Raw genomic sequence first — 14,450 nt, 5'->3', positions numbered from 1 at the left:
TGGTCTTTGTAGACAGGTTTCTTTAGTACATGTTTCAAAGAGACACCATTTTTAAGGGAGACAAAAAATGTATTCTTTCTAGAGAGGTGGTCACTAAAAAGGTTTGACTGTAGTTGGAAGTTCACTTGCAGTTGATTATTAAGCAAATCACTTGTAAGCACGTCACAGTGGAATCCTTACTTCTGATTGGCTATTAAAATATTTTTAGTAAATCCTAATAGTTTGATGTGATATAACATGTATTCAGGATACTAAGAAAGCAAGTACATACTTGTAGGTAAGCAGACAGGGAACCTACAGCTTTACGTATACGTCTTATCTGAAGTATAAGTTCAAGAGATTAGACAGTGTGAATGTAGAGATACAAGCTGATGAACTACTCTGATTAATTTCACCTATATACAACCTTTACTGACTAAGTTCTTAAATGAAATGCTTCCTTGAAATGCTAGAGCGCCGTAATGGCAGCCGTGCTAAACCAGGGTAATAATCTCCCTCTGCGCCTCAGAATATAGTTTACTTAGAGCGATGGCGCAAAATAAATGCTGTAGTACTATTATATCCATCAAGGGTCTTTATCAGAATTATCATATGTGTACATTTTCAACAGAGGTTGTATAGTCACATTTCTTTGCCCTAATCATACCATATTTGTGTTCTCTCTTATTCTGTCCTCAGTGTAAGGACCTGATCAAGTGGTCAGACAATGCAAATGCAGAGATACAAGCTGAGGAACCTGTAAAGGATGTATACACTACTATGAGTATGATTAACAACCATGTACAGCTCAGGTCAGAGATAGAGGCCAGAGAAGACAACTTTAGCTCCTTGGTTCAGGCAGGAGAGATCCTCATTCAGCAGGGGCACTTTGCCAGCGAAGAGGTAGGGATTGTAAGCTTTATGTGAACTTTAAAACTTGCTGATAGCTGTTTTACATAAATTGAATATCAATATGAGGCTGGAAATTAAATTTCATGTTAAAACATGCGAAGTATCTAGTTGTTAGACTTGTGAGTTCTTCGACAAAAGAGGTGGATGGTTATTTTACTTTTGTCAAAATGATGAATAGTTGATATTGATCACTGTTGGTCGATCAAGATGTCAAGATAGGTGCATGTGTAGCCCCCAAACATGATACCTTTTTGGTTGTGAATTTGACGAGAAGTTCAGTGTTGTAGGTGGGTGCATATCTATAACTTCGCCCCCCCCCCCCCCAAAAAAAAAAAAAAAAAAAAAAAATATATATATATATATATTACTTGGGTATTATTTGTGTCTCTTTTGTATTCTTGCCTGACTGCACATAAGTGTTTTTAACTTCGCCATGATTGTATTATGTATTTAGTTACTGATGAGCCTTCTGGCGAAACAGTCTGTATAACTCGTACCAATAAAGTGTAACCTTCCAACTCCTATATCTACATTTGCTCCTACAGTTGAGCACTGTCAGAAATTGCAGTTTCACTAAACTTGCTTTTATATATATATATATATAAATAAATAAATAAATAAATAAATGAATGAATGAATGAATGAATGAATGAATGAATGAATGAATGAATGAATGAATAAATATATAAATAAATAAATAAATAAAATAGAATTTAAAAATTATAAATATATATATTTAAAAAAAATAATAACAATAAAAATAATAATAATAATAAATAAATATATATAGATAGAAATAAAATTACTTTAAAGAACTGAAAGCTGCAGTTTTCTGTGTATTTTGATGACACCCATGAATAGACTGGTATTTAAACGTGGGTAAATCTGTTATTGTTTTAGATCCAGGAGAGAATTGAAGCAGTCTTACAGGCCAGAGAGGACCTTCACGGAGGCTGGCAGACTAAGAAGGAGAAACTAGACCAGGCCCATCAACAGCAACAGTTCTACAGAGAGGCAAAGATCCTAGAAACCCTTAGCAGCCAACAAGAGGTAGGCCATCTTTTTGCCTTCAGGCAATGCATTACAGCTTAATGATCATATGTTAAGGCAAATTGTTCTTCTTTGCAAAAGATTAATGAGTCTACTCAGGATTACGTACATATATTTTTCACTGTTGTCAATCAAATCCCATTGGGATGAGCAATTCAGATTTACAGCACTTACAAACGTAAGGGTAGATAACGCTATACGTCTTTGCATGAATTCATTTGATATTGAAAAGCTAATGATGAAATCAAGAAAAATGAAAGGTAGCAGATACTTATTGATTATTGATGAAAAATTGAATGTTGGATACTCTTTTTTTTTTGTAACCCCAGGTCTACCTTCAAAGCAGTGACATGGGAGCAACTGTGGAAGAAGTTGAAGCACAGATCAAGAAGCATGAAGCTTTTGAGAAAATTCTTGCAACTCAAGAAGAGAAGGTGAGTTCAAACGTTGCCATTAATGCAGCAACGTCTGAAAAGTCAAGAATTCATGCTATTTTGAATTTACAAGTTGTGAGGTGAATCGAGGTCACCGTTGGTGAAATTTAGTGGTAAGTAGAAACCCTGATCATTAGCATATGTTCCATCATAAATTTGATTAGGCGCTAGTTTTGTAGAGCTCTAAATAATTTATATTAAAAGAATGTAATTTTTAAATTTATCTATTTGATTATGTTATTTTTCTTTTGTAGACAAATACACTTCAAGTATTCGGTAGCCAGCTGATGGAAGAAGGTCATTTTGATGCACCAGGTATTCAAGAGAAACTGAAAGAAGTTACAAAAAGGTAAGAGCCTTTTAACTTCTCCCTCTTTCTATCTCATTTTTTGCACCCCTTCTTTTCCATTTTTTCTTTTACAATCTTTTGTTTGATTGGAGATATAGATGGTGTTCAATATTTCCTTGGTTTTTCCTGTTCCTTTATCCAGGTCCTTTTCTTTCTTCTATTCTTCCTGAGTAGTTGTTATTGTATTTTTGCTGTCAGTTCATACCACTTCTCATTTCTTTCTTATATAGGCGAGCAAGACTTCGAGATCTGAGTGCAGAGAGGAGACAGAAATTATCATCTGCTAAGCTGTATGCTCAATTCAGCAGAGACATTGCAGAGGTTAGTAACCTGCATTTTATTTGTTATCATGGAGCTATTATAGATACCTATTTTTCCTCTAACAAGTGCTTGTACTTGCTCTTCTCATAAAAGTAAAATTTGTAAGTGACAGTTGCTCTATTTGACTAAAGTGGCTCATTACATGTATTTATGTGGACTTGTTGAAGTTTTGCAATATTTTTTTTCTTCATATTATTCTAAAAATATTGTTTTTAATTTTTCTTAATACATTAATGATTGTTCAGAAAATGTTTGCAAAATATCTTTAGTCCACTAAAAATAATATGGTATCTATTCCTAGCAATTTTTTCTTTGATGCTAAATATTAGCTTCTCCTGACCACTTTTTTTTTGTTCTTTGACACATTTCTATGTTTTCTATTTAAAAAAAGAGTTTTATTCAATTTCAGTTCATTTATTAACTAATAATTTCATCATTTGATGTTATCTTTGTCTCAGGCTCAGGCATGGATTGGTGAGAAGTGGAAGACCTTTGGAGACGATGATCTGGAATCCCTCAGTAACCTGAAGGAGAAGATGAAGAGACTGCAGAAACATCAAGCCTTTGAGGCTGAGATCAAAGCCAATGAGAAGCTCATCTCTGATGTCAAACAGGTAATAAGGTCTCTCTTTATTTCCCTTCTTAATTTTACAAAGTACAGTTCACCCTTGAGTTTATTGTTGTACTATTTGGCAGGTTTGGTGCATTGTATGTACACCATCTGGAATGAATTAATTTTGAGGTTACGGAAATGGCGGTGATGACTGATTATAGCAAACTTCACTTCTGTGTCCATTTAAAAGCTAAACACATGATCTTTCTAGCTCTTTGAAATAACCGTATTCCATGGGAAAACATGTTTATTTTGTCTAGTTAACTTAATATCTCCCCAAAATACCCACCTTTAAACAAAAGTGAAAATAAAAAAATGTAACATTTTGCAAATGATGTGCAAAACCATATAGCAATTTTGCTAGTTTCCTTGTGATATTTGAGGCATATTCGGATATAGGATGGATGTGAATTTGTTTTTATATCTTTATTTTGTTAAATACGTTATTATTATGATTCCTTTTCTTTTTAATGTACTGCTATTTGTTTTTTCCATTGTCTTTCAGGAGGGGGAATCGCTTTTAAAGCAACAGCATCCTGACTCTACAAACATCAAGCAAAGAATGTCAGAAATGATGAAATCATGGAATGACCTGAGACAGGCATCCGTCAAGAGAGGGCAGCATTTAGAAGAGGTCAGGGACTTGCTGGAGTACAACCAAATGGCAGAGAAGATCGAAAAGTGGACGAGAGAGAAGGTGGGTAGAATTCAGATTTCAAATTCTTGATCGATGGATAAATGAATATTGATCTTGTCAAATCCAAAATAAACACATCTCTTGATATCATATTGCTATGACAACCTTTTGCAATATCTATGATTCTTCCTACTCTTGAGAGCTTTAAATTTCCCATGTTTGTGACCAACAGGAAGTGATGGTGTCTGCACATGACGTAGGGAATGACTATGAACACTGTATGGAACTACAGAAGAAACTCAATGACATCGGTTCAGTAAGTAAATATGAATTACATTACTTTACATATACATGTATCAGCTCCAACAACCCACTTGGCTGGTAGTACTGGTAGTCAGTTTGGAGTTTGATGTTGATCTAGTCTTTTCTTTCTAATACTTCACTTTCAGTTACTGTTTTCTAATTTTTTTTTTTTACTAAAATATGTTATAAATTGTACACATAGCATTTTTATTTTATTGTGCCAGTATATATTTTTTATTGAAAAAAATTGAAGGAAAAGTTTGCATATCAGAGAATTTCAACAGCTTGGAGGACATTTGAGTGTTAACTATGAAGTAAGATTAGAATAGCTCACCCAACTTGCAATTCTCCATGTCTCTTTTACAGGATCTCTCAGTGGATGACGCCTTTGTGAAGCGTATGTGTGAGATGGGTGAGAGACTGATGAAGGAAGGCAACCCAGATCAGACGAACAACATTAGAAAGAGAACCAAGGATATCAAAGCAAGGTGACAAATCTTGATGCTTTTTGTCGTAAGAAAAGTCAGAGGATTATTGAATGTTGTTGTTTTGGTTTAATTCTACATTGTAGAATAATTATCAACCAGGGCCCCCATCTTGTAAAGAGTTGCAATCGTTCCAAATTAAGCGCAAGTCCTCCAGTCAATCCCAAGTTTGCAGTCTCCTATCTTTTAGGTACATACATGTAGTTGCGATAGATATCAACTCTGTATAAGACGGGCCCCAGGTTTCTAAAGCTTTTTTCTAAAGCTTTATTGTCCATCTTTTCTTGACACCTAAATGTATGGAAATTCTGTATTATTAAGTTGCTACTATATTTTTATGTGGGAAACAAAGTGATGAAACTATTATTTTAGCAGACTAGACCTCAAATAAGAATTGTTCATGCAATGTTTTTGGTGGGAAGTGTCAATTTTATTTTTGTTATACATACTACACACAAGCTTCACTCTGTTTAGCAATTTTTGAATAATAAACATTGATATGATTGATTTGATTCCCCTAGCTGGCAAGGTCTTCAGTCTGGACTCACCAAGTATCGTACAGAGCTCACCAATGCTGCTGAGATACATGCCTTCAATAGGGATATGGATGATGTTATGGAAAGGATTAGTGAAAAGGTAATTTTAAACTTTTTATCAAAACCTGAAGTATAATTATTGTTTGCTTTTGTCTTACACACTACAGTAATAATGATACCCTTATTTGTCTTACTGTATAACCGTTATTGTTTTCAAGTGGTATCTACATATTTCAAGGAAATCCTATTTATGGTTAGTTTATTTGTTTGTAGAATTGTCATGTAATTTGTAGAGAAACTGTGATATTTTCCTTGTTTTCTTGGTTCATCCTAAGGAATATCAGGAAACAGCTAGGTTCATATGGCTTGGGTTTTTTGTTTTTCCAAGGCTATCAATCATCAAATGCATTACAACTTGGTAATTAGATGATTTAGGATTATACTATAGTATAGGATTTTACCTTATCCTTAGATGTTCATGTTCAAGAGGTAAGCTGATCGAGACATTAATGTTTTAATAGTATAATTGTATATATTTTTTTTTTTCGATGTCAGAGATTTGCTATGGACATTGAGGAAGTAGGCAAAGATGTGAGTTCTGCGGAGTCACTTCAGAGAAGACACGGTGAGCTTGTCCGGGATTCTACAGCTATAGAGACTAGACTCAAGGTGAGTGGTTGAATATTTTTGATTGAGTGATATGCTTCCTGTATCTTAGTGCTAATAATGCACAAAGATCCTGCATAGAAACGCAACTAGGGGCTAATGGTTTCAGAAGTGGTTCTAGAATAGCAATTAAGGAGGGTGATTTGGGGTTCTTACCTTCATTTTGTACATGTGCCTCACACAAAACTAGGGGGGCTTGAAGAAATAAAGCCCCCCCCCCCTGCCCCTAGAACCCTTACTGAGTGGTATGAAATCTTAGCCAAGAGCTTTTTTGCACTGATTTGGTTTCAAACCCGATTTCTTAAATACATTGAGCTAACCCTGTTACTTAGGGCTCATTTTTTTTAATTTTTTTTTTAATGACAACATTTTTCAAGTTTTTGGCTATCAAATGCTTTAAAAAAAATCATGGCTGGGATTATTTTGTCATTTGGAGTTGTTGTAGACCATGTTTGTTGATATTTAGTGCCTTTTCATGACTTTGAAATTAATAATATTGGTCTAAGAGAAGAGGCAAAAGCATGCCTACATTATAATCCAAGATGGCGGCCCTCATGTTTTGCCTCTTCTCTTAGACCAATATTATTAATTTCAAAGTCATGAAAAGGCACTAAATATCAACAAACATGGTCTACAACAACTCCAAATGACAAAATAATCGCAGCTATGAATTTTTTTAAAGCATTTGATAGCCAAAAACCTGAAAATTTTCGGCATTAAAAAAAAAAAAAAAAAAAAAAAAATCTGCCGATTTTTTTTCGATCATTTTAATTGATCAGCAATCGGAAATTATTATCCGATCACCCCTGATCGGATCGGTATCAGCGTCCGATCCGTTGATCGTTTACAGGGTTACATTGAGCCAACTCATCTACATTTACTTTAAATTAGCTCTTTAACAATGTGTAGAATAAGGACAAGGTAGTATAATGGGTCCACTGTGAATGAAGTTACCTATTAACGCATTTATGATTTGCTAGAGAACCTTGATCTAGCAAAGGGTTAAGATGAAGGATGAATATTTACAAGGTTTAAAATGAAAAGTCAATATTCTTTGATGATATTACTAAACATTTTATTACAACATCATTTAGGAGCTAAAGAAGACTGCTGCAGAGCTCAGCAAGAGGCAACCTTCTGCAAAAGCCTCAGTCCTAGCCACAGAACAGGAAGCAGAAAAGAAATGGGGCGCCCTCTGTGAGCTGAGTCAGCAGCGGCAGGAGAAGCTTGATAGCTCCCTCAATCTACAAAAGTTCTACAAGGACTACAGAGAAATGGTGAGTAAAACTTATATGTCTGCGCTAGTTCATTTGTCTTGATGATTGTGACCTGGATGTGAACTTATTTTGGGGTTCTCTAAAAATGTCAATTGTTTTAGATCGATGAGAAATCTGTAGTTTCCCTTCATTGTTTGAGCCTTTTTATAAAAGTTCTTGTAGTTGGAATTAAATGTGCATGAATAATTGATGAGGAATGAGTTTGGTGACATTTAATACATGTAATTACCAATTCTACCCCAAAACTGATGCCTGTAACATATCACCATCACTTGTGAGAGCATTTATTCTATAGTGTACATCATATTGTTGTTCTTTGTGACAGATGGGTTGGACTGGTCAGGTGATCAATCACATGACTTCTGGGGAGCTCGCCAAAACATCTAGTGAAGTGGAGAATTTGTGTGAGCTTCACAAGGAGAGAAAGGTATGTTGGTCAAACTAATGTGTCAGATTTAATATCTGATCATGTCAAGTTTCATAAAGGGATAATATTCACTGAAAATGAATGAACTGTTTTCATTTCAGACAGTGCATTATTTAACAAATGAAAAAGATGTCTTCTTTTTCAAAAAAAATAGTATTGAATTTTTATCCAGAGGTAAATCAGAATGAGAGCCATTGAAATATATGCTCAATGGAAATGAGTCCCTCAAACAGATTTATAATGGTTTTAGTCTTCAATCAGCATAATAGTACATGTTCACATCATACATTTATGGACACATGTATGGGTAAATTGACCTTAATTTCATTCCTGTTCTCCTAGGCTGAAATTGACGGTCGCAATGCCAAGTTCGAGTCCCTCTACGAGACGAGCTCCTCCATGGTGGACCAGGGTCACTATGCCTCAGAGGACATCAAGCAGTGCCTGGAGCAGCTGACCGAGGCTAAGGCCCAGGTTGAGACTAGCTGGGAGGAGCGCAAGACACTCCTGGCTCAGTGCTTTGATCTTCAAGTCTTCCAGGAGTTCACAGAGCAGGCAGAGAGCTGGCTGGCATCCAAGGAGGCCTTTATCACCCAGGAGGATGCAGGGGTAAGTATACTCATGTTGATGAGGAGGAGGATGAGTTAAGAAAAGTTGGGGGATCCACAAACTTCAAGCACTGCTTTTTAGTGGATCCCCCATTTCCTCAGAAATTAAGAATTTATTTTATAATTTATTCAAATGATTTATTTATGAGTACAGGGTATTTTTATACTTATCAAGATAAAAATGAATATGATCATATATTTTTCCATACTTTCTGTAATAATATCTGCAATTCCCTTGTTTATTTTTTGGTTGAACATGAAAAATAAGTTATGATACAAGGATGTTATTGATGATGAGGTGGAGGAGGATAAGTATTGTGATGAATGTAAATATGATTTGGAGCCTGAAAAAGAAAGATGGTTGTAATAAGGATTTTGATGGACTCTTAGGGTAATTAAGTTCTGCTATTGATAATGATAATAATGATGATGTAGATAATGAGGAGGAGGAGGGGGAAGAGGATGTGATGATTAGCATTACAACAAATAAAAAGATAAATATGAGGATGATAATGATAATTTTATTTCAAATTATGATTTTAATGATTCAACTCTACTTGTATTTAGTTTAGTAGTGAAAAGCGGGTAGCATCAAGATATCAATAGATTATTCAAGCATATCGGATTTCATTCACAGTGTACGGTTCTTTTTCAGGATTCCCTCACCACGGTGGAATCTCTGGCCAGAAAACATGACGGTTTTGAGAAGACTCTCGAGAGCCAAGTTGAGAAGATTGATGAGCTCCAGGTCTTTGCTTCCCAGCTGGTGTCTGGAGGGCATTATGATGCTGGATGGGTAGAGTCTAAATGCCAGGCCATTGCAGACAGGTCAGTGTCAGAAATCAGATTGACAGAATGAATTGCATGCACAAGCGTATGTTAATGGCAGGATCAAAAACTCTATGGAGAAAAAAAGTGTTGTGACTCACACAGTGGTTTTCAAGAGATGATAGCATTATAAACCTTATGTCATTTGATAATCGTTGAAGTTACTAGGCGTAAATGGAGTGATTTTGACACACTGAACATAGCAATGTTAGTAGGAACACAGTATCTAAGGTTCAAGGCCCAGTACGCTAGTTTCCTTGGACGTTCATCCTCAATTGCACATTCTCTTACAAAATAGATTGTGTAAAGCATGCGTTACAAAGGTATATTGACTCTGAGAACTCAGGTCACAGAAACCATATTATAAGTCTTCTATGCTCTCTGTTTTTTATATGTCCTGTACGACACTGGGGCTCTTGCAGTTTGCAAGATTGGAGTTAATCTTTATGTATTCATTGGTATCATGTGCAGGAGAGACAAGCTATATCAAGAGACAGAGGCAAGGAGGAAGCGTTTGGCTGAGTCCCTCGAGATGCACCAGTTTCTACAGGACATCTATGAGGTGGGGTCGTGGATCAGCGAAAAGACCCAGATTGCTTCTGATGAATCCTTCCGTGATGAGAGTAACCTCACCCACAAGCTTCAGAAGCATCAGGCCTTTGAAGCAGAGCTGCTCTCCAACAGGGGCAGGGTCGATTCAGTTCAACAGGTTTGTAGATGTTCTACTACTCCTTCACCAGGATTATTAACAAGAATATGTATTTTTTTAAAGAGAGCGTTGCAAAAATTTTGCAGTGAAATCTTGTTTGTTTGGTAGGTACTCATTTTAGTCAGAATGTGCAGATACTCTTGGGAAAAAGTGGTCTGACCTAAACCTCCTTGAATGTCTTTCATATGTTTAATACCCTTTATCACTTTTTCACCTTTTAGACTTTCAGCCTCAGTGTTCATCTTGCAATTTTGACAAAGTATTTTTTAAATACCAAAGATAACACTTATTTTTTAAAAAATATAACTACATTTTTCATGATTACAGATCCAGTGCTTTCCATCCTACTGTAATGTCTATAACAAAGTCCAAAACATTACATTAATAATAATAACTATGATATAGAATATGGATTATTTCATCATTAATTGGAAGAAAAATTTTGTGAATGACGATGGTGATAATTAATAAAAGTATTTGTTTTCCACAGCGTGGCAAAGCTATGATTGAACAGGAGCATCATGCATCAGCTGACATCAATGAGAAACTTCTTGAGCTAGAACAGAGATGGCAACATCTGATGGATCGATGTGCCTGGAAACAAGATCATCTACAGCAGGCATACAAGGTAGGAATTTGATTACAAGTATTGTCTACTTATCATCGACAGAAATAGACATGAGTTAGTATGTTGAAACCCTATACAAAACAGTGCAATGAAGAGATTTGAATATGTCTTGTAACTTGTTCAGTATTGTTGGACATTAATAATTTAGTAGATATTAGCTGTATTTATGAACAATAAATGTAAAATTTAGAGGTGAAGGATAGATGATGACATTTGGTAGTAAAACTTAGGATTTATTTCAAGAAAATGTAAATATACCCTTTGAATTATTACCATTTAAATTGTATAACATGTGTGAATAAAGTTATATTACATGATAAAGAGTTATGTCAAGTATCATTTGATTTGTTGACTACAAGTTTCACTCCAAGACCCTTTCTGTAATGTCTGATTTGTGTTGTTTGATCCCACAAGGCCCATGTCCTCCAGCGTACTATAGATGATATGAGTGAATGGTTGAGTGAGGTAGAGAGCTATCTTCAGTCCAGTGATGTAGGCAAGGACATGGCTAGTGTCAAGCATCTCATTAAGAAACATCAGGTAGGAACAATCAAACTTTTCTTCAGTGTTCACCTCCATAAAAATGATTTCTGAGGTTGAAAAAACATTATTGCCTGGAAAAGTGAAACTAGATGTGCAGGCACATGGGTGTATACATTTAAGAATGATCATTTGCTTACAGACTTATCATATGTCAGGAGTAAGTATTTATTTATTTTTAAAATAAAAACTTCTTGGTTTGAAAGATCATTGAACGGAAAGGCATCATAGCTTGAGAGAGATAGAATTCCTTTTTAATGTGAAAATCTGTTGCAATTCTTCTTAATCTGAGATCATTTCTGTATGAAATTGTCATCGATATGAATTGATTTAACTGATATTGCAAACATATTTGAATTTGTGAACCATGCAAGCAAGAGAAGTCCCTTATTTGATACTGAAATGTAGTGTTAATGAGTGAACTATAAGCAGTGATATGATTTTACACGTTATTTTCCCCTTTCTTTATTACCAGGCTCTAAACCTTGATATTGAATCATATGAAGAGAAAGTGATTGAGATCAAGCAGACAGCAGGTACGCTCAAAGAAGAAGAGAACTTCCTAGCTGATGACATGATCAACAAAACAGATTCAGTTTATGAAAGGTAAGGCTACAGTCTTCCATTTCTTGCATGGATGGTGACGTTTAAACGTCGGTCCGCAGACGTAAATAATCATATCTGATTGATACATGTCTGTAAAAACCCAACACACACACACACACACACACACATTGCAGAAATTAAATTCCTTATCCATGAGAAACTGTATCTGCCTGTAGAAGAAAAACATTTATAGAAATGTAATGGACTTCATCCAATTTTCAGCTTTTTTCACCTTTTTTGTATACCGGTACATCCTTTTCATTCATATGGACCTATATGTATATATATATATATATATATATATATAGGCTTGTAAATCTGTTCATGCATGAAGAGAGAAAAGGACATGAAATTTTCATTCCCTTTAGTAGAAACACTCATTACGATACTCTTTCTTTCTGTATTTCAAGGTATGATGCAGTCACTGAGTTGGCTGTAAGGAGACAGAAGCAGTTGGATGATGCCTTCACCCTCTACAAGTTCTCAAGAGATGTTGATGATGAGTTGTCATGGATACAGGAGAAAATGAACCTAGCATCATCCAATGAATATGGCAACTCCCTGACTGCAGTTCAAAACCTAGTCAAGAGACATCAAGTAAGTGATCCCCTTTTTTCTGTCATTCATATACAAATGAAGATGTTTCTTTAAATATAAGATAACTAATTACCAAGCTGCTTTTGAGTCCTTATTATATTTGTCCACTTTATTACCCCCTGCCTTAAATTGCCCGCTCTTTGAATAATGATGGTGTCATTTTTGGAACGTTTATTCCCCTTTTTAAATGCTTTCATTTTGTGGGCTATTTATTGAGAATATTTTTTGATTTCATCAAAGCTCAACAAATAACTAATTGGAGACAATATTTGATATTGATACATTCTGATACATTCTTTAATCCTGTTTAATTTTTTTTATTTTCTTGACTAGATGCTGGAGAGTGAGATAACAGCCCACGAGCAGTTGATCGGTGCAGTGTCCAACACTGCTCACCAGCTGCTGGATACGGGTCACTATGGCAACGGTGAAATCAAAGACCAGGAGATGAATCTTAACTCAAGATGGAGTCAACTCAAGGAGGCTGCCTCGGAAAGAAAAAGGAAACTCTCTTCTGCACTTGATATTCAGAAGGTAGGAATGAAAACATATAATTCTCGCTACCCTAAATAGGTACGAAAATCTCGAAATTCGCGAGACAAGGTAATTTTCACTCTCTCGGGTCGTCACTACAACTTCCGGTATAGAGTCCCATCCCAAGTCACGGCCTTCATCCACCCCCATTTTTCAGGGTTCTTACGCTTGGAATCATGAGCCCAGCACTGTGCAGCCTCACAAAAGAAAACCATCGTCACTGATGTCAAAAGATGCAAAAAACAACGAATGAAATGTTCAAATAAACGTTGAAATATTTGCAAAAAAAAAACAAGACCGAGCAGACGACATATTCGGTGCATACACGTTGTGTGGCGACGGCGTTTTACGTTTGCGCTATCGCGCCGCCTGCACAGGAAGCTGTAATGTCGAAAAGCTATCCCATAATGCAATGCGCGTTTTCAGGATTTTCCCCGGATCTCGGCAGAATCGCTATTTGGGGTAGCGAGAATTGCTTTAAGTCCATCTATTAGTGCAATAAATTGAGTGAAAATGTATTGTAATCAATCTAGCAGGAGGCTATGATTCACAGTGTATTGTTTAAAAGGGCAATTCCTGTGGTGAAAGGACCTATACATTTTTCATTCCGTAGTGTTTTCTATGTACAATTCATTTATGTACAATTCATTGTATGGTAATTGATAATTGTTTGCATCACATTAGAAAACTAATATATACTTGCAATGATGTGAGTACTGTGGAAAATTGAAATGATGCAGATCAGGGTGTTCCATCCCTCAAGTGTAAATTTTTTTTTTTTTAATGAATGTTTGATATTGAAGATACATGATATGATAATAATATTCCCCTTTTATATAGCGCTTAATAATCTAAATGCTTTACAGATATACTGTTATCCCGGTCATTGGATTCAGTACTTGCCCACACACACTGTGTGCACCATGTCCACTCCATTATGAAAGGGTCTAAGAAAGAAAAAATATTTTGTTCATTAAACTTCTTGTTAATTTGCCTCGATCAGTTCCTCTCTGACCTGATGGAAGCCGAGTCCTGGATGAACGACAAGCGCCCTCTAGTGACAAGCACAGACTGCGGCAAGAATGAGGACTCTGTAGTATCCTTGTTGAAGAAGCTGGATGGTTTGGAGCTAGACCTAGAAGGCTACTCTGGAACTCTGCAAGCTCTAGCAACTACAGCCAGTAACCTGTCTGATCCATCTAACCCTCTTATCAAGGATGTACAGGAAAGACAGGTTCGTAGATATTATGTTATTTTACAGTAGATATTTTGTACATTTGCTATTTATGAGATAGATATAGGAAAAGAATTAGAGTAGTGAAGAAAGGATTTTGAATTTTGAACAGTTCCATTCACAAATCTCAGGGATCATTCAGGGATGATGGCAAATATTTTGATAGGAATAAATATG

General features: G+C 35.7%; 1 protein-coding gene across 1 annotated transcript in view; it reads left to right on the top strand.

Moving 5' to 3' along the window:
- The window catches only part of LOC592871 (spectrin beta chain, non-erythrocytic 5), a 64,243-nt gene that overhangs the window by 39,109 nt on the left and 10,684 nt on the right, over positions 1-14,450 (top strand). The window contains exons 40-61 of the mRNA XM_030999134.1: positions 679-882; positions 1,792-1,941; positions 2,271-2,375; positions 2,630-2,724; positions 2,955-3,045; positions 3,504-3,659; positions 4,164-4,355; positions 4,528-4,611; positions 4,965-5,086; positions 5,605-5,719; positions 6,175-6,288; positions 7,380-7,562; positions 7,888-7,989; positions 8,332-8,598; positions 9,253-9,425; positions 9,897-10,134; positions 10,625-10,762; positions 11,177-11,302; positions 11,778-11,908; positions 12,319-12,505; positions 12,839-13,039; positions 14,043-14,273. Of these exons, the coding sequence (XP_030854994.1) occupies positions 679-882; positions 1,792-1,941; positions 2,271-2,375; positions 2,630-2,724; positions 2,955-3,045; positions 3,504-3,659; positions 4,164-4,355; positions 4,528-4,611; positions 4,965-5,086; positions 5,605-5,719; positions 6,175-6,288; positions 7,380-7,562; positions 7,888-7,989; positions 8,332-8,598; positions 9,253-9,425; positions 9,897-10,134; positions 10,625-10,762; positions 11,177-11,302; positions 11,778-11,908; positions 12,319-12,505; positions 12,839-13,039; positions 14,043-14,273 (3,405 nt within the window). The remainder of the gene's footprint in view (positions 1-678; positions 883-1,791; positions 1,942-2,270; positions 2,376-2,629; positions 2,725-2,954; positions 3,046-3,503; positions 3,660-4,163; positions 4,356-4,527; positions 4,612-4,964; positions 5,087-5,604; positions 5,720-6,174; positions 6,289-7,379; positions 7,563-7,887; positions 7,990-8,331; positions 8,599-9,252; positions 9,426-9,896; positions 10,135-10,624; positions 10,763-11,176; positions 11,303-11,777; positions 11,909-12,318; positions 12,506-12,838; positions 13,040-14,042; positions 14,274-14,450) is intronic.

This window comes from Strongylocentrotus purpuratus, unplaced genomic scaffold, assembly GCF_000002235.5.
Source record: "Strongylocentrotus purpuratus isolate Spur 01 unplaced genomic scaffold, Spur_5.0 spur5_scaffold_5, whole genome shotgun sequence".
Classification (NCBI taxonomy): domain Eukaryota; kingdom Metazoa; phylum Echinodermata; class Echinoidea; order Camarodonta; family Strongylocentrotidae; genus Strongylocentrotus; species Strongylocentrotus purpuratus.
This window is presented reverse-complemented; position numbering and strand designations above follow the sequence as displayed.